This window comes from Patiria miniata, unplaced genomic scaffold (assembly GCF_015706575.1).
Source record: "Patiria miniata isolate m_02_andy unplaced genomic scaffold, ASM1570657v1 HiC_scaffold_3, whole genome shotgun sequence".
NCBI lineage: Eukaryota > Metazoa > Echinodermata > Asteroidea > Valvatida > Asterinidae > Patiria > Patiria miniata.
The window spans coordinates 11,931,970-11,951,442 of NW_024037069.1; the positions used below are offsets into that span (position 1 = coordinate 11,931,970).

Below are 19,473 nucleotides of genomic sequence, written 5' to 3' on the forward strand. Positions count from 1 at the left end.
ACAACCGCCTCTTGACCTCTAGATTTTAACCAATCAGCGGGCGCTTTCTATATCGGGTCTTCGGTCATTCGCCCGTTATCGCGTCACAGACATGGATAAAAAAAACGTAGACACAGCAAACAAAGGCTGTGGTCACGCGCTCTGTAATATGTTACGTGATACGCGCCAAGCTTGTCTAGGTTTTATAGATCTATGCCCGTCCATTGTTGTATTACAAAACACTGCATTCGATTTGATCAATGAAACATTTAGTCCTGATTTGGGAATGAAATGAGTCATGATTTAGTAAAGTCGACTCTGATTGGCTGAGGCGCAGGATCGCATAAATCTGCATGCTTAGATATATCAGACGTTAGACCGGAGACTGGGCTCCGTGGACAAGGGGTGATACTCAGACTACCATACAACTTCTGGGAGTTGAATTTCGGAGTTGGGCTTCTTTTACGGGTACCTGGATACCCGTGTTTTACTTCAATATGGTGCCCAGTTCCAGCACAACCTGTAAATACACACCACTAACGTGGACTGATCCATTGATCACCTGATCAACACAGTTATCATTCTTAAAGTCAGAAGAAGCAACTAAGCCTCCTTGTTGATAAATACTTCTTCACCTTGACAGCAATGACTGTGTTGCCTTTCCCCAGCTTTCAGGCACTGCAGGCAGCCTTTATTCCTGAAGCTTGCCTTTGAAGAGGCTCGCCGCTGGAGGTCGTACACCGCAGTCACCGAGGAAGCCCTGGCCACTACCATCAGGGCAGCTATCTGGAAGCTCTTTGCTCGTCTGGAAGTGGAGTTTGGCACCAAAGTGGTCTCGCACGCCCTTGGATACATCACTGCTGCAAGGTCTGTTGATTATTTGGCATACAAATTCAACTATTATGTTTTTTTTATCAAACGTTTGTTTTGGCAGTTTGTAAATTGGCACTCTTCTGAAGAAGAGCAAAGCACACCATTCAGAACATGAAGTAAAGCTACACTCAACCAAAAAAGAAAGTCCTCCCCAATACTTTTTTGTCTAACTCAAAAACTACTGAGCACCTGTCGCTCAAATAACAACTAATCGTACTAATAGTACAGCCCAAAACAGTGATAATGTATACGAATATATGCAATTTATGACAAATGATACCGAAAACAGAATATTGTATACACGAAAGTTGTGGTTCACACTCACCTTGCACGTATACAAAGGTGCAACTTTTTTTCGGTACTATTTGTCATCAATTGCATAATTTTGTACACATTATCACTGTTTTGGGCCAAACAAAGAGTATGGCTGGTTTGCTAAGGAATTTCTGTACTGATCAGTCGTAATTTGAGCAAGATGTGCCCAGTAGTTTTTGAGCTAGATAAACAAGTCTTAAGGGGACTTTCTTTTTTGGTTGAGTGTATTCTTCTCAGAATTACACAAACTCACGAGACACACTCACAAAAGAGTGTAGAGCTCAATTCTGCCAGTACTGCACGAATGCATAAGTCAAACATCACCATCCCTGTTCTCACGCCTACCAAGTTTCACTCTCGAGTAGGGAGAGGAACTTCTGACAAAGTGTCTTGCCCAAGGACACAGTCATTCCAACCCCATCGGCTCTACTTGAACCCACAGTGTGCAGAATTAGCCATGGAATGTTGAGTTCAGTGCATGAGACCATGTACGCCATGACGCCACAGTACTCCAAAATTATGACTTTGATTAACATTTCCCAAGAAGATTCTGCATTGGCCCTGATAACTAAAAAGCTGACATAACCCCCCTCCCCCTCTTCCCCTCCAGGAATGGGCTGAGCCACTCAGAGCTGGAAGACATCCTGTCCATCGACGATGAAGTCCTGGACGAGATTTACCAGTACTGGTCCCCGCCCAGCGAGGAGTTTGTCCGCATCCCGCCCCTGATGTGGACCAGGCTCAAGTATGAGCTGGAGGAATATCTGGTGGAACGTCAGACTGACGGCAAGACAGTCATGGTTCTGTACCACAGGTAAGGATGGGAAGAAACAACCCTATGAAGGGAGGGGGAATGAGTGGCCAAAAAGCATGTCTTGCCTGTCCCTGACCAACCTTCTCCTGGACCATAAAACGAAACCTCCCAAAATTGTGTAAGGGAACAACATCCTAAGAATTTGTTACTATGAAAAAAAAATGAAGAAGACAGGTATTAAGACATTTGACATACTCTCAAAAACTGAGTGAATCCACAAAATATTTTTTTTATTAAAGTCGATGTCAAATTTTCTCTGTTGTTCCATAATAGGTGATTCCTCAAACCCCTTCCTTCTTTTGTACACAAAAGTGACTCAACACACGAGTGGTGTTGTAACTGTGGCTGCCTTAGCGATCTGCTCATCAATCGAGCAGCCATTTTTGAAACCTAGCTGTTAATTTGAATCACTTGCCATGGCCTTTTGGTGTTATTTTTGACAAAATTCTGCAGACAGTTTACAGAAGCTGCCAGAGATCGTTACCTGTGTGATCCTGACGAGAAACAGAAGAGGCATCAAGTCATGGCTGAGTTCTTTGCTGGAACATGGAGCGCAGGACAGAAAAAGGTCAGATTTACAAAACTCTTAGTTTTCTGAACTTATTACTCAAAAAACCGCCTTCAAAAATTTACCACGTAGAAAATACATCAATAAAATGGATAACATTTGTACTTTGTTCATGTCTTTTTTACAGACCTTGAATCTTACCCAGAGGGAGGAGGTTTACAAGGCAGATCGCCTTGTCGCCCCGCAGCCCCTGAAACGCCACAAAGCCTACAACTACCGTAAACTGAGTGAACTGCCATACCACTTGCTCCATGCTCACAACACGGACGACCTCGTCTCAGTGAGTACAGCTTAATAGAGCAATTTGAAGCGAGGATGATTGAGAATTACGGTCGATCGTAATTACTGATGTTGTGGAATCAAATGAGATTTGAGGCTTTGTGATAAACAAAACTGCAGGCTCAGTTTCATTGAAATACGTATAAGTCTACCGTGGTAGGATTTTTAAATAGTCAACTGTTCAAGGAACGAAAATCTGTTCCAGGCTAAACAAGAAAATTACTGTAACCTTGACTTGTGACGTTCAGGCTGTCAAACTTCCTTTTTTGTTGCTGTCTTCAACCCTAAACCTCCTAGTTACTTAAAACATATAGTCAGGGGTATTGGAGGATTTTCAAGAAGGTAGAACCCAACCACTATCATTTTACGTGTGGCTTGATGCCCCTTGAAATTATTACGTATAATGTGCCATTTTTACTGATTTTAGAGGCTTCAGGAGGGTTCCTCTCGGAAAGTTTAGAGTTGATTTTGGGGGCCTGATAATCCTAACCCTCCCATATCCTGCAGTATCCTCCAGTAGGTATTGGCGAACTGGTGTATTAAGATTGAGGCTGTATGCTTGCTAAAATTGTAGTTGATTTAAGAGGATTTGGGTATCTGGATGTGGGTATCTGGATTTCGGTAGACTGAGGTATCTGACACAGTTGTGTTTGTGCTGGATGGTTTTGAAGAATAGAGGTCGCATGTTAGCAGCAAGGCATAGGAGGTTAGGCTTGATAATGTATAATATTTTCAACAAGTAATAGCTATTATAAGATGGAATCTTACCTCAGGGTGATATAAATCAAATCAGGTTTTGCCCTTCACCGACGTTTAAACACTGTATACTCAGTGTGTTACCTCCCGAGTGAAAAAGGTTTTCCAACTTTCACTCGGGAGGTAACACACTGAGTAGACGGTGTTTAAACGTCGGTGAAGGGCAAAACCTAATTTGAAGTAATAGCTACTTTATTCACTCCAGTTCAATTCCGAACCTTTTGATGTTTGTGTGTATATCCCAGCTGACATTTGGCAACTTCAGTTTCCTGGAGGCTATCACCTTGGCCCTGTCTGCTCAGCACCTGATTGAAGAGCTGAGCTGGGTCCTTGAGAAGGAGACTATCCTGGGCAGGAAACTACACACGGAGCTGAAACTACTACAGGACACCATCAGGTTAGATTAGAAACCTGACCACATACATGTATTTGAGGACAGTAGCACCCACAGAGCTTCCGAAATGTTGGCTGCTATAGTGGCTGCACTGTGACAATCTATCTTTCCAATTCAAGCATTAGTATGTGCACTACAAGGTGCATGTGTTAAAGGTATAGTCCATCATTTGTAATTTGTGCATTTTGTTCGTTTGAAGCAACAAAAGTGCTCAAGATCTAAAGAAGGGTGCTGAACAACTAACCTGATGAAGTTTCAGCACAGCTTTAGCTGTATATTTCGAGAAAAAACAACATTCTAGGATCTCGATTTCAAATCAAAAGTTGCTGTTTTGAATTGGGCCTGAATTCAGCGTCCGAGACAAGTTCTCACTGAGCCGATTGCAGCTACGCGATGACGCGCACTGATCCGACGAATTATAGCAAGCGCGCCCGTGTGCATCGTGCCAATGCTTGCGCGCGCTACGGCGAATAACAAAACGAACTACTAAATTTGAATTTCCTACGGTGCTTCTTAAGAAGCACAGTTGGAAAGGCCTTCTTTTGTTGATTTCTTCAAAATGACAGCTTGCCAGAAAGATTAATTTCAGAGGGAGTTTAGTCCACATACTCTCTTTCAACCAAGTATGTTTTTCAACAATAATTACGCCAGTTACTTTTTGGATAGCTGCAAATGATGGACTCTGGCTTTAAATATATAATTAGATGACATTTTAGATGTCATAAGGCTAATGATGCATTGATTGCTCCTCTGACTCCATATCTGAGTTAGATACTGGTCAGTATTTAGACTAACCATCGAAGGATCACTCATTAGCACAGTAGAAGGTGCAATTTATACCAACGGTGCCACACACTGTGCGGACTTCTTGTTCTGGATATTCTTTGTGCATTTTGTTATTGGCAATGATTATCACTTTAATACATTTAACATCCAAAAAAATCACATGTGAAGAAAAACACTGACATCCAGTATAAACGCCTTACACTGCCGCGGACTTAGTTGCAGTAGAATTTTCTATAACCTAAATGTCAATAGGTCACGCGTACTGAATGTTAACACTAGGTAACAAGTGAAATGGATTTATTCTTTGGCTGACATTATCCCACCCATATTTATGTGAATTTAGTATATGATAATTATTTGATATTTGATCACCACCCAAGGCGTCAATCGCTTCTCAAAAGTGGGGGGGGGGGGGACATACCTTGATCTGTACTAATGCAATGCGAGCGCGAAGCCCTAACAGCGTGGGGTTCGGGGCCCGCAATTAAAGGCGTCAATCGCTTCTCAAAAGTGGGGGGGGGGGGACATACCTTGATCAGTACTAATGCAATGCGAGCGCGAAGCCCTAACAACGTGGGGTTCGGGGCCCGCAATTAAGGGCCCTGAAAAATGTTCGTTTCTAGACGCTCCTTGGTGTGATCTGAGGCATTAATTAGTAAAAACTGTCAACACGTATTTTGTCACCATTTATCAAACTTACCATTTCAAGCAAATTTTTCAAAGAATGTTATTCTTGTAAATTCAGTGAAATTTAGTCAAAACTGTCAACAGATATTTTATCACCATTTGTTTAAAGTGACCATTTCAAGCAAATATTTCAAAGAATGTTTTTCTTGTAAATTCAGTGAGAAATCTTTGTATGAATTTTAGGCTTGCCAAATCCACCCTGGACTTCCAGGACAACCGGCAATCCCTGGCTGTTGAAATCCTGGGCCGGCTCTCGCACCTGGCCAAGGACTACCCACAATGCATCGGGCGCATCGTGGAGGGCGCCGGGGACCGTTGTAATGAGATGAGGGAGACTCTGCTGGTACCCCTGCGCAGCTGCTTCTACATGCCTGGCGGGCCGCTCCGGACCACGCTCATTGGACATTCGGGTAAGCTTGGGTGGTCGTCTGTGGACTAGTCCATTAAATCCCACCCAATTTCGTTCGGACCAATAACAGCTGTGATTAATGCGTGACAGTAGTCCGACATGCAAGCACTTGTGTATGATTTGCGCGGTGGAACATTCAGTGTCAGTGCCGTAGCCAGGGGAGGTGCAGATTGGCAGATTGCAACGGGCGAGAGATTTTAAAAGCAAAAACGAAACACTGGTAGAAGCAAAATCGGGACAGAGTCAAAATGGTTTATAAATGTAAAATTGGGACAAAACATAAACGGGACGAAGATTCTATTTGGCAACGGGCAAACAAAACCCTGGCTACACGCCCTTTCAGTTTGATGTTAGAGAGGCACATGAATAATGAAGTAGTCTACTGTAGCGCTATCTGAGACACCTTTGCTAGGAATTTTCCCAAATCTTCCACACCATGCAGTGCAGGAACCCAATGGCAGATTCTTTGTAATCTTCCACAAGGATTATGACAAAAATCTGACAGAATTAGGATTAATATTGCGTTTTGTCATTTGCCAATGTCATTTTTAATAAACACTGTATACCCAGTGCTGTCAGAGAAATTGAGAGACAAGAATTCCTAATAAATGAAAGGTTTGCGGAAACACCATGTGGGACTAATATCTCAAACTAAGAGAATGGTTCTGAAAAGAACCAGAGGTATAAACTCGACGTTCCGGTCAGTATGCTCTGACCATCTTCAGGAGAGTGAAGACGGTCAGAGCATACTGACCGGAATGTCGAGACTGGTTCTTTTCAGAACCATGCTATTATTTGAGAAATAATTCCCAGATGGTGTTTCTGCAAACCTTTCATTCATTAGTATCTCCACCATGCAAAGCCTCCAATCTTTCTTAGAATTCCTAAGCTTATTCGGTTGAAAGTTTTACATGAGTTTTTGAGTTGGCTTTCGAAGAGACAAATAGTAAAATGACACATTGTGTATTTTCAATGCCTGTCATTTTTAGGTATCATCCTGAGCGTGGCTGTCAACTTGTCTTGCTCTATGTTGGCCACCGCGTCTGCTGACGGCTCCGTCAGACTCTGGGAACTGGAACACGATGAAGATATTTACGTTCTGAAAGGCCAGAAAGGTAGAATCTCCATCATCGTTTAGATATGATTAGAATTTATAAAACTCCCTGCCAAATTTATCTCTGAAAATAATTGTACTCTCCAGCAGATGCTGCATCAGACATTTTAATCATCAACATATAGATTGTACTAATAGTAGAGTAAAAAAGATTTTGTGGGCAGTTCACTGGGGAACTTTAATTTTATTTTACAGACCACAGTAAATTTAAAAAAAATTGAGGGTGGAGAGGCATCATCTAATACAAGGCACTGTTGATGATGATAAACAGAGTGTGCCAGAAAAGTGCAACATTCAGAAAACATGAAAGCATTAAAACATTACATTAAAGCCTGACTATTTCTCAATCCACTCCTTTTTGCCCCATTCCATTTGGGTCCCTAGATCCAGAAATACAATCAATTAAGTGAAAGGGTGTACATTTACTTGGGCCACTCTCACCTGTGATGTCACCAACCTCAATGCCTATTCAATGCCTATATCCAATGCTTAACCCAGATTCAGAATGTCCAGGTGAGAGTGGCCCAAGTAGAATTTACACCTTTTCACTTAATTGATTGTATTTCTGGATCTAGGGGCCAAATGGTAAAAATGGTAAAAAGGAGTGGATTGAGAAAAAGTCAGGCTTTAACCCTAACCAAACTCAACCCATCAAAGTCCAACAGCAGGTTTTGTTTAAATCTGTTGGGATAGGTACAGTACCCCTAAACTGATGGTCTTTTACACTGGGGTTGGCATACCTCCAGAAACTAAATCTAACAGTGTGTGTGTACAATTTCCCATATGGTGTTGGAATTTGCCAGGATGGGTATGATTCCTAGTTAATTATTCTGGGGAGTTAGGGTTAATGTAATAGAAAAGTTCATTGAAGAGAAAAACATCAAACAGTTTTAATTATTTATTTTCTGAATGTTGCACTTTTTTGGCACACTCTTTACATGTATATATAACGCCTCACCCACAGACTCTGTATCTGGATTGGCTGAGAGTGAGTCACATGGCATTCACTATTTTTACTCTCTTGCTGTGCATGATAGTAAAACACAATGCTCCATGGATCACCTCAGGAGGCTTGTCTTACCACACCACTCGAAGCAGTCAGTATTTTAGGCAATTCTTAGTGTCACCTTTATGTTCTTTAACCCTAACCCCCAAAGGGCTCTTTGGGGGTCAAGTACCAAATACCACAGAATACTACATGTGCTGTTCACACTTGTATGAAAAGAAATTAATACTACAGGTTACTACTCAGTGGTATTTTGTAGCATTGGGGGCGGTTAGGGTTAAGACCAGATCTACTCCTAAATGAGTGAAAATTCAATAAAGTATCCACTAAAACGTCACCAATGACCCACCAATGTTACTCATCCACCCACAGGAGGGACCATGTCATGCGTGGCCATCTCAGCGGATGACCAGTGGCTAGTTGCAGGGTCCGATGAGAACTATCTGCAGGTGTGGAGTGTCCTCAGTGGTGATCCTGTACTGCTCATAACGGAGAACCACTCAGGGTATGCCCGGCACGCGAACGTGGCTGTGACACATGACTCGACGAGGATCATTTCACCGTCGGAAAATGATCTGATGGTGAGTGTAAATATGGATTATGATATTACACACAGATTTGTGTTGGGGATTGTGGCCTGGTGGTTAGGGTTTGTGGCTCATGATCAGAGGGTCAGGGGTTCGAATCCAGCTGCTGGCCATATGTTGTGTCCTTGGGCAAGCCACTTCATCCCCACTTGCCTTTCTCCACCCAGGAGTATAAATGGGTACCAGCATTAGCTGGGGAGTAACCTGCGATGGACTGACATCCCGTCCAGGGGAATAGACATATTCTCAGTCATTTCATGCTACTGTAACCGGAGATAAATACCGGCCTGATTGGTCACATTGGCTCATGACAGACTTCACTACTACTTTTTTACACACAGATTTGTGTTCATTATGGTCCGCCATGATGGTAATCAGTTGTCTTAAGTCAATGGTCTTGGAACACTACCTTGTCTTCATGTAAAAAACAGTCACCAACAATTCCCTAACTTGTCTTTCATGAGTTGAATGAACAGCATCTTGGACAGTTCTTTCACAAAAACAAAGTGTGTCGAATTAATAGTACATTTGCATGTACAATTAAATACCTGACTGTAAGAAGAGTCCTCAACTGTTTTCGTCTGGAGTTGGGCCCTACATGTTATAGCTAATATAAAGACTTCTTCCTTCCAAGTATCCAACTTACTATTGACTGGGAGCTGTTTGGTGAACTTCAAAAGATATTTATTCTTCCAACCACTGAGTTTTGTAACATAACTTTTCACTTCAATCTTGAAGGTTTACAACATCAACACGGGGGACAAGTTACACACGTTCCGGGGCCACACCAAACTCATCTCATGCATATGCATCAGCGAGGACGACAGGTACGCCGTGACCGGCTCGGACGATGCCACGGTCAAAGTGTGGTCCCTGGTTGGCCATTACATGATCTGTGACATCACGAACCACAAGAAATACATCACCTACGTGGGTCTGACCTCCGACGTGCTGGTAGTGTCTGCGTCCATAGATGGGACATTGGTAAGAAACAAGACTTTTAAGCTATAGTCTGCACAATATAAACATCAGCCGTTTAATCCTTCAAATCTTGTACCGCCTCAAACCGCCCTGCCTGTTACTCTCTGTACTGCCCCAAACTGCTCAAGCACTCTATGGTTTTATGGATACTTCAGGGAATTAATACAATGTAATACAATGTAATACAGGTACCAATGGGTAAGTTTAAATAGACGATTTAATGCTCTAGTTATTTAAAACTTAATGTGTAAAATTGTTGCTGCAGCACCCAGAAATAATAAATTTTGGAATTGAATTCTAAGTCATTTTTTAGAATTAAATAAGTATTAAGGTTTCCAGTGAAATTTTCAAGTAAAAAATAAGCAGGCATGCAACTTTTCCTCAGATCCGCTGATTTCCTCATTTTTTGCTTCTCATGAATGCCAGTACAAACTGAAAAACACTGTAAAAAGTCTTGTGTGATTTGGAATTTCCTGTTTTTTCCCTAAATTCCCAGTTGCATGGCTGAATAAGGAGTGCCCCTAATTCAAGCCAACAGTGATAAATGTTTGTGTACATCAAGCTGATGTACCAACTTAAAATGACATTTTTAGGAGAAGACAAATCAAAATATTCTTGCATCAGTCAGGCATGCACATTTTCCTTTGATCAGCTGATTTCCTTTTTTTCATTTTAATTCCCATTTCTGCCATTAAACATTGAAAGACACCGTACAATGTCTTCTGAAGCCTTGGAATTTCTTCTTTTTTGTGGCTTTACAGCTGCGTGCGTGGCCAATTGCATATCTTTAAATTATTAATTTTTGTTGTCAGTTAATGTTTTAATCGTTATCCCAAGAAATAGTGGGAACTAGATAAAATACTAAAATGTGATCGGCTCCACAACAAAGGCCCGCTCAACATTGAGAGGGTGAACATTTCGTCAAAATGTGATTTTTATTTTTTGTCTTGAATGACATCTTTAATACCTACAGTTTCAGGTTTCATTCCCAGAAATGTTGATCTTTATGAACAAAGTGGAAAAAACAACCATTTTGTGTGCATTGTTCAGTTGTTCTACATCAAAGCCAGCTATTTCAAAGCCTGTTTTCTCAGTTGTGTAATTTGAACTCCAAGGAAGTATTTCATATGCAAATACGTCATATCTCCAGAACCGGAGGGGCTATGGAGCTCTATTATATACCAAATGAAAGCTTATGTTGTGGGCTTTCCAAACATGTATATAACTCAATTTCAACTAAAATGCTAGTATCTATTTCAAAGGTTATCACCAAGTTGCATCCACCCGATGACAAACTGCCTCCCAAAACTGTCCATGTTCTGGAGTCTTGCAATGAGAAGCCTATCTACTCGGCTTGCTTGAGCCGGGACGAGACACGAGTCATCGCTGGCACGGTCAGTATCATATATGTCTGGGACGTGGCATCGGGTAAACTACTGCACTCACTTGGAGGTAAGAGGGACTGGGGGGGGGGGGGGGTAAAGCCATTTTTAACCCGTAGGTCAATGTCAAATATTTGATAATAGATTACTTACTTAAAGTTAAAACATGCTTATTTTAACGCGATTCTTTTTCTATGTTGTCCACAAGACGATTTGATGCTTTGGCTGATGAGACTTAAAACATGAATGAAAACGACATTTTCTCCTGAAAATCCCAAGATTAATTCGTCTGGGTCCAATTTCATGGCTCTGCTAACCACTGAATTCCGCGCTAACGGTCACCATTTGGTGCTAACCAGCCAGCAGAAAAATTCTGTGCTAATCTTGTAAGCACAATAGTTACGTGATGTACGTATGCGCATAAGCCAAACTTCCCCGCTAACCCGTGAAATATGCTTACCATAACCATGGAATGTTCTGCTACGGTAAGCAGGGATTTTTCGTTAGTAGTTAACAGAGCCATGAAATTGGGTGCTGTAGCTTCTTGATTGTTTTAACTATTGATTTACTGTCTTTGTGATCTTATTGTCGCATTCTGATGTCAAACAGAGATGTGATCAAACCATCAGAAGTCATCCAGTCTCAACTCATGTTATTCATAACACTGGTATAAAGGCATTCCTAGGTCATTGTTCATTCCCCATATCTTGTCATCACACCCGTACCTGACTCAATTACAACTCTTTGAGTTCAAAGCTTTATCTTCTCTGTTTCATTTCTAGTTTGAAGATGAGCTCGGTATTATGGTAAATTTACCAGATCTTTGGTGCATGAAAAGAATGTTGTGTACTTTGTGACTTGTGGCTGAATTCGAGTCAGTGGCCCACTTCCTCCATTAAATATCCCACCCTTCAAACACCCCCCCCCCATCAAACACCCGCTCCCATCAAACACCCCCACCCATCATACAGCCCCACCCATCAAACCCCCACCCATCAAACACCCCACCCATCAAACACCCCACCCCTCAAACACCCCACCCATCAAACACCCCAACCCAACGAACACCCCCACCCATCACACATCCCCACCCTTCTAACACCCCACCCATCAAACACCCCACCCATCAAACACCCCACCCCTCGAACACCCCCACCCATCACACATCCCCACCCCTCAAACACCCCACCCATCAAACACCCCAACCCATCGAACACCCCACCCATCAAACACCCCCACCCATCAAACACCCCACCCATCAAACACCTCACCCATCGAACACCCCAACCCATCGAACACACCCAACCTTTCGCACATCCCCACCCCTCAAATACCCCACCCATCAAACACCCCAACCCATCGAACACCCCACCCATCGAACACCCCACCCATCAAACCCCCCCACCCATCAAACCCCCCCACCCATCAAACACCCCCACCTATCAAACACCCCACCCATCAAACGCACCCACCCATCAAACACCCCACCCATCAAACACCCCCACCCATCAAACACCCCAACCCATCGAACACCCCCACCCATCACACATCCCCACCCCTCAAACACCCCACCCATCAAACACCCCAACCCATCGAACACCCCACCCATCAAACACCCCCACCCATCAAACACCCCCACCCATCAAACACCCCCACCCATCAAACACCCCCACCCATCAAACACCCCACCCATCAAACACCCCACCCCTCGAACACCCCTTAACCATTACCTCCCACCATCCTATACCTCAGCCTTATTAGTGCCTGTATTCTGGAAAGTGAAAGACCGACTGTTAAAAATAAACATCCCTGCATGTTCATCGCATGTATCCAAAATTATGGTCACAGGTTTACTGTTGCATGGTAGTGTTCAGTTTATGAGCATGTTAACAAGCATGCTTTTTTTATTTCGGTTTATGGATTGTTAATTTTGATGAATTTCCTCTTGTAAATTTTATCAACCAGTTTGCAGTTTATCAATTGAATTCCCTTGGATTTAAGTGGTAAGCTTGCTTAGAAGGTATTTGTTTTTGCACTTATTCACTGCTTATTTGTATTCTAAATAAGGTCATGATGGTGCCATTGACTGTGTTGCCGTCACCCATGACAACACCCATCTGGTATCCGGGGCCCGTGATGACATCATGGCTGTCTGGAAGTTGACCTCAGGTCGCAAGGTCAGATCCAATGATTGATGTGATTCAATTGACCTATCGCCGTTTGCCAGTTAGCCACGCCCCTTAGACAACCCTATGGAGTTTTTGTACACTAAGTTATGTTTGTCTCAGATTTTGCGCGTTCCGCGTCCATTTGTATATCATGTAATTGGACAATATTTCACAAGCTGCGTTGACGCGATTCTAACGCGATTCTACCGCGATAGGTCAGTTGCTCTAGATTGTAGAAAACCTTGTTCCAATTCATGTTTTCAGAATGAAAAGGTGCAAAACTCACCAGTTCATTCCCTTGAAGTTGAAGATCAACTCAAAATTAGTTTGGCAAAATTCCCCTGTCACAAAGTTGGTCGCACTGTGTCAAATGCCTTGGTTGTGGAGGAGGAGGCCGCAGATGTTCAAACCTTCTTCGATTTTTTATTTCATTTATGATTTTGTTCCTGTGTAAAGGTTTAAGGCCAAAAAAAAGAATAGTTCTGCTTCCGATTACATGCCTTTCAAAAATAGGGTCGGTCGGTCGGAATTTTTTTTTTTTTTTTTGCCAATTTTTTTAATGCAGATTGAATGGGGTATTCAATTATATGCGAAGTGTTAGCCTGAACTATTTCCATTGCACTACAAAAGCTATACACAAAATGGCCACAAAAAGTAAATAAAACCTACCTTAATTATTGTCAATATATTTACGTTCGATAATTCGTAAAAAAATTGTGGGAAATTCAGGTCGTTCGCACCATAGGCACAACGCTAGTCAGGAAGGGGAGCTGGACAAAACTCCGAAGTGTGATGCACTGTACATGATTATAGCCAGACATCGAATTGCGAAGTAGTTGAATCGCGCAGCAAATTTGTAAAAATAACGGAGGTTTCTTTTGAAAAAATAGCGAATGTAAGTAAGAAAACAATAAATACAAGCATTTTTTGATGCAAAAGGGTTGTTGAGAGGTATTTTGTGAAGACGGACAAGACATGAGGTTTTTATTTTTATTTATTCAATCTTTTTTTTTTTTTTCTTTTGGAATTGCCGATAAAATTTTTTAGGGTCGCAGCCTAAAAATAGGGTCGGTCGGGTAACCGGAAGCAGAACTATTCTTTTTTTGGCCTAACCTACTTGTGTAATGCTGAAAGGTCCATGAAAATTCTCTTACTGGTGGTTATATGTCATGTAGTTTAACCAGTTAATTCCGGAGGACGTGCAAACACCATCTTGCAATGTACATTCTGACGGGTGAATAGGGTTAAATCGTCAAGCTTTCCTGAGTCTCCGGCCGTGGACGTGTATACACGTCAGTGGTTCCCCTGTGGTTTTGTATACGGCCTGTCGTAGCAAATATTGCTCCGTGGCGGGGCTTCGGAGTGTTGCAAAATATGATGTTACAGAGAGAAGTATCGTGCAGATATTGTACAAATGACTTTCAAGGGTGAGTACTTGTGGTGTTTGACTTAACTTTAAAATTTGACCAATGGATCTGGCCTTTTTCAAAAACAGTGTTTTTCGGCCCAACATAATCCTGGCGGCAAGTGGTTAAGAGCAAAGCAGGTCTGTTAGGGTAGCGATAAATGTCACAGGGAAACTACATATTATCATGAAACTGACTTTGCTTTTGCATTCATGCCTGAGTTTGAACCAGCCTTTAGAGGCTGGCCTTAGAGGCAATTCACAGGCATCTTGTTCCAGACAACTACTGAGAAGAAAAAGACATTAACAGACAAAATTTAATTCCAAGTAGTGTTCTGAGGAATTTCCATAATGTCTTGGAGAAATGTTCATCTCAAGGGTTTCTTCAGCTTGCCTTTCAATTTAGGTTATAGTCCTTCTGTGTTGTACACTCTGGATTTTTCGTTGTCATCCCATCAGGTCCAGACTCTGGAGGGTCAGCAGGCCATCGTCTCTCACCTCGCCCTGGCTAAGCAGCTGGTGGTCTCTGCCTCCCTACACTCTCCTTACATTAAGCTCTGGGACATCTCCCCGAAATACCTGGAGCAACGGAGGATGATGTTTGGTGATAGGAGTGGCTTGGTTGCTGTGACGACAGATCAAAGGTTAGTGTGACCTTCGATTCGCCGGATATATTGACGATGATTTGGGTCTTTGGTTTGGTTTCTTAAAAAATACCCTTGTCACAGTTTTTTGGAAAGTTTGTTTTTTGAGACTGGATTACTTGTGATTGACTTGTGATTTATTTGCTATGACTTTTGTGATCAAGTTTATGACTTGTGTTTAAGTTGTGATGATGTGAGATTACGTTGTGATGACTTGTGATTAAGTTGTGATGATGTGTGATTACGTTGCAATGACTTGTGATTTAGTTGTAAACACTTGTGATTCAGTTGTGAAGACTTGTGATTAATTTGTCATGACTTGAGATTAAACTGTTGGTGGCTTGTGATAACTCTGGCTATGGAACAAAAACTGGCGTAAGGCTGTATGGTGATTTGATATTGGACACTTGCCATGTAGTACTTTTGTATTGATCCAAATTTATACTTTACTTGTTAACTTTAAATGAGGAATGTAACATTTAACAATTTAATAAGCCCAGTTACCCATCACTATATCCACTTCTTATCATTTCCATAGAATTCTTCACTCAACAATTCCTTTTCACGATTTACAGCTTTGTCATCTTCAAAGGTATTGATCCCTTTGCCAAGACGTCCGTCCACAACATCCATGTCTGGGACGCGACAACAGGCATGGACAAGTACACCTTGCAACACCACAGTGAGGAGGTCACATGCCTGGCCGTCAGCCACAGCGACGAGTTTGCATTCACAGGGAGCCAGGACGCAACGGTCGTGATGTGGCGCATCCGAACGGGGAAGATTCACCACACGTTCACCGGGCACGATGCGGGGATACGGGATGTATACATCCGGGCCGACGATCGGTACATGGCGTGTCTGACATGTGAGGGCGGCCTCTACATCTGGGACCTGAAACAGCTGAAGAAGGTCGCGACTTGTGACCCTTCAGCTGACTTGGGCGAAGTCACATGTGTTGCCTTGACGTGCCGGCATGAGATCCTCCTAGGTACATCATCGGGAGTCGTTCTCGTCAGGCAGTGGTCGCCGGATTCTGGGGAGACCATGGATCTCGGGTCATTGACGGGTCAGAGTTCAGAGGTGGCAGGTTTGGCCCTGACGTGTGACGGAACGCTGTTGGCGTCGGCATACGATGTTCCTTACGTGATTGTGTGGCACCTAAAGTCGATGGAAAAACTGTACCAGTTTAAGGTGATTTGGGTTCTTTGACTTTTTAATCTGCCTCCTAACATAATTTGCTTGTTTGATTTCTCTGAACATTTAACTGAAGGTTTAAATGTTTTGGTAGAATGATATTATTCATTTATCAATATTTTTGGAATTATTGCTAAAACTTTTTATTTTTTCAGCTGTAGTTGACTTCTGCGAACGATTTGGTCATATCTCATATCAAACCTGTCCAGTGCAAACGTCTGTCCCATTAATAGCAAGAGATGTCAGAAAGATTTTCAAAACAAAAGATTTTCATTCTATGTCGAAAACCGGTTCAACAGTTTCACCCTCAGCAAGTATTTTTATGATGTTAACAAATTTGTTGCTGTGTTTTGTGCTTTTAGACTGGTTCTGTCAAGTGCATGTGTTTCACCGGAGACAACCAATTCCTCGTGACTGGAGCTAGTGACAGGGTAAGATTTAGTTTACATCATCCCGACGCAAATTCCATCTTATGAATAGTTTCATTGCAGTACCCACTGCTACATCCAATTCTAACAAGCCAACCGATACCGGCAACCTCGGTGATCGAGTGGTAAGACGCCTGCACTAGAAAGCAGGAGGTCGTGGGTTCGAGTCCCACCCGAGAGATTTTTTTCTAACTTTCACTCGGGAGGTAACACACTGAGTATACAGTGTTTAAAGCTATAGTCCATCATTTGTAATTAGTGCATTTTGTTCGTTTGAAGCAACAAAAGTGTTCAAAATCTAATGAAGGATACAGAACAACTTACCTGATGAAGTTTCAGCTCAGCTTCAGCTTCATATTCCGAGAAAAACAGCATTCTAGGATCTCAATTTAAAATCAAAAGTTGCTAAATCATGTTTCGAATTGTTTTGAATTGCAGCTTCACGCGATGTCGCGCACTGATCCGACGAATTATAGCAACCGCGCGCGCCTGTGCGTCGTTCCAATGCTTGTGCGCGCTGCGCCGAATAACAAAACGAACAACTAATTTAAATTTTCCTAATTTTTTAATTTTAAATTTTTGGAAATGCCTTCTTTCGTTGATTTCTTCAAAATGAGAGCTTGCCAGAAAGGATAATTTCACAGGGAGTTTAGTCCCCTTACTATCTTTCAACCAGTATGTTTTTCAACAATAATTACGCCAGTTACTTTTTTGGATAGCTGCAAATGATGGACTCGGGCTTTAAATACGTCGGTGCAGGGCAAAAGCTAACATTAAATTTACATCACCCCGATGCAAATTCCATCTTATGAATAGTAAGATTTAGTCGTCATGAAGCCATCACAAGTCAATCAAAGGTCAGTCACAAGTCAAGTGATAGGCTGTTCAGTCGAAGTAAGAGGAAGAAATGCTCTTGTCATATTTAATCAGGACCTGACCTAACTTGTAATGTGATTTGTGAGTGAATTGTGAAAGCGTTTGTGATTGACTTGTGATATCACTTGTAATTTCGCATGTGATTAACTGGTGATTTAATTTGAGATCGATTCGTGACTGGCTAATGATTGACTTGTGATTGACTTGTGTCTGACTTGTGAATGACCAGTGATTGACTCATGATCTCACTGTGATTGGCTAGTGATTGATTTGCAAGTGTCTTGATTCCGATGCTTGATTGAACCTCAACAGAAGCTCCTTCTGTGGAGCATCGCTGATGGAACCCTAGCCACCAACCTGTACACCTACTCCAACCTGACGGCGGTCCGAACCGTCCAATCCTCACTCATCGTCGCCTGCACCAAGATCGGCCAGCTCATGGCTTTCCATATTCACCTACCAGGGGAGGCCGGCCAGGCCCAGAGGGACAGAGAAATGCGGGAGAAGAGACGGAGCCTAGTGTCATTTACGAGTAATGGAAGCAGTATTGGCTCAAGCAGTACCAGCGGTGCCCTGAGCACCAACAAACTGTCCAAGTTCTGTAGCATTCTGTGAGCACCTGGTGTCGTTTACGGGTAACGGAAGCAGTATTGGCTCAAGCAGTACCAGTGGTGCCTTGAGCACCAACAAACTGTCCAAGTTCTGTAGCATTCTGTGAGCACCTGGTGTCGTTTACGAGTAACGGAAGCAGTATTGGCTCAAGCAGTACCAGTGGTGCCTTGAGCATCAACAAACTGTCCAAGTTCTGTAGCATTCTGTGAGCACCTGGTGTCGTTTACGGGTAACGGAAGCAGTATTGGCTCAAGCAGTACCAGTGGTGCCTTGAGCATCAACAAACTGTCCAAGTTCTGTAGCATTCTGTGAGCACCTGGTGGCATTTACGTGTAACGGAAGCAGTACTGGCTCAAGCATTATCAGAGATGCCTTGAGTACCAATGAACTGTCCAAGTTCTGTAGCATTCTGTGAGAACCTGGTGGTGTTTACGTGTAACGGAAGCAGTATTGGCTCAAGCAGTACCAGTGGTGCCTTGAGCATCAACAAACTGTCCAAGTTCTGTAGCATTCTGTGAGAACCTGGTGGCATTTACGTGTAACGGAAGCAGTTCTGGCTCAAGCATTATCAGAGATGCCTTGAGTACCAATGAACTGTCCAAGTTCTGTAGAACACCTGAGATGGCATCAACTTAAATCAAGTAGAAGCTTCTTGCATTCAACTACACCTCTGAACCAGCCAATCGTTCCATCAAGGCTGCAACTATGGCAGGAAAGGCTTTAGTCAGGTGGCTTAGATCTAATTTTCGTCAAGATCGTGACCAACTGGTCCAAAGCACCAAACTTGGCAGATAGATTCTTATAGACCTAGAGAAGATATTTAGAAGGGGTGACACCTGAAATTCTTTTTGGAAGGGTGCCTAATTTGCATAATTTGTTAATACCTGCGTGTATATATTGATTCCCATATGGGGGTATATTAAAAAAATAAAAAAATTTGAAAAGTGTATTTTGGGGATTCTACTTACATATCTTTACTTAAATAACATTTTCCAAAGCATATAAGTGACTGAATAATTATGAGGACATAGTAACGATCCAAAATGGCTACTATTATGCCCTAAAGTTGCGCGCATTTACCTTGTCTCCAGATATCATCAATTAGTCTTGCCAAACATCAGCATTGATGAACTTCAAATTTACCAAGTAGCTTACTGGTACAGTTACCCTATTAGATAAAACCTTGTGCAAAATCATGTGAACAATGATAACA

General features: G+C 42.4%; 1 protein-coding gene across 2 annotated transcripts in view; it reads left to right on the forward strand.

Annotated features, from left to right (window-relative positions):
* Window positions 1-19,026, forward strand: part of LOC119736883 (NACHT domain- and WD repeat-containing protein 1-like) — a 28,224-nt gene extending 9,198 nt beyond the window's left edge. Inside the window, exons 7-21 of one of the 2 annotated variants that reach the window (XM_038210895.1) lie at window positions 648-846; window positions 1,778-1,981; window positions 2,435-2,549; window positions 2,677-2,829; window positions 3,830-3,981; window positions 5,635-5,861; window positions 6,850-6,975; window positions 8,353-8,561; window positions 9,306-9,551; window positions 10,811-11,000; window positions 12,998-13,107; window positions 14,963-15,147; window positions 15,723-16,341; window positions 16,707-16,775; window positions 17,961-19,025. In XM_038210895.1, coding sequence (XP_038066823.1) covers window positions 648-846; window positions 1,778-1,981; window positions 2,435-2,549; window positions 2,677-2,829; window positions 3,830-3,981; window positions 5,635-5,861; window positions 6,850-6,975; window positions 8,353-8,561; window positions 9,306-9,551; window positions 10,811-11,000; window positions 12,998-13,107; window positions 14,963-15,147; window positions 15,723-16,341; window positions 16,707-16,775; window positions 17,961-18,263 — 3,107 coding nt within the window. In that variant the 3' untranslated portion in view covers window positions 18,264-19,025. Of the gene's footprint in view, window positions 1-647; window positions 847-1,777; window positions 1,982-2,434; window positions 2,550-2,676; window positions 2,830-3,829; window positions 3,982-5,634; window positions 5,862-6,849; window positions 6,976-8,352; window positions 8,562-9,305; window positions 9,552-10,810; window positions 11,001-12,997; window positions 13,108-14,962; window positions 15,148-15,722; window positions 16,342-16,706; window positions 16,776-17,960 lie in introns of both variants that reach the window. The other variant, XM_038210896.1, reaches the window with a different exon arrangement.
* Window positions 19,027-19,473: the final 447 nt, after the last annotated feature.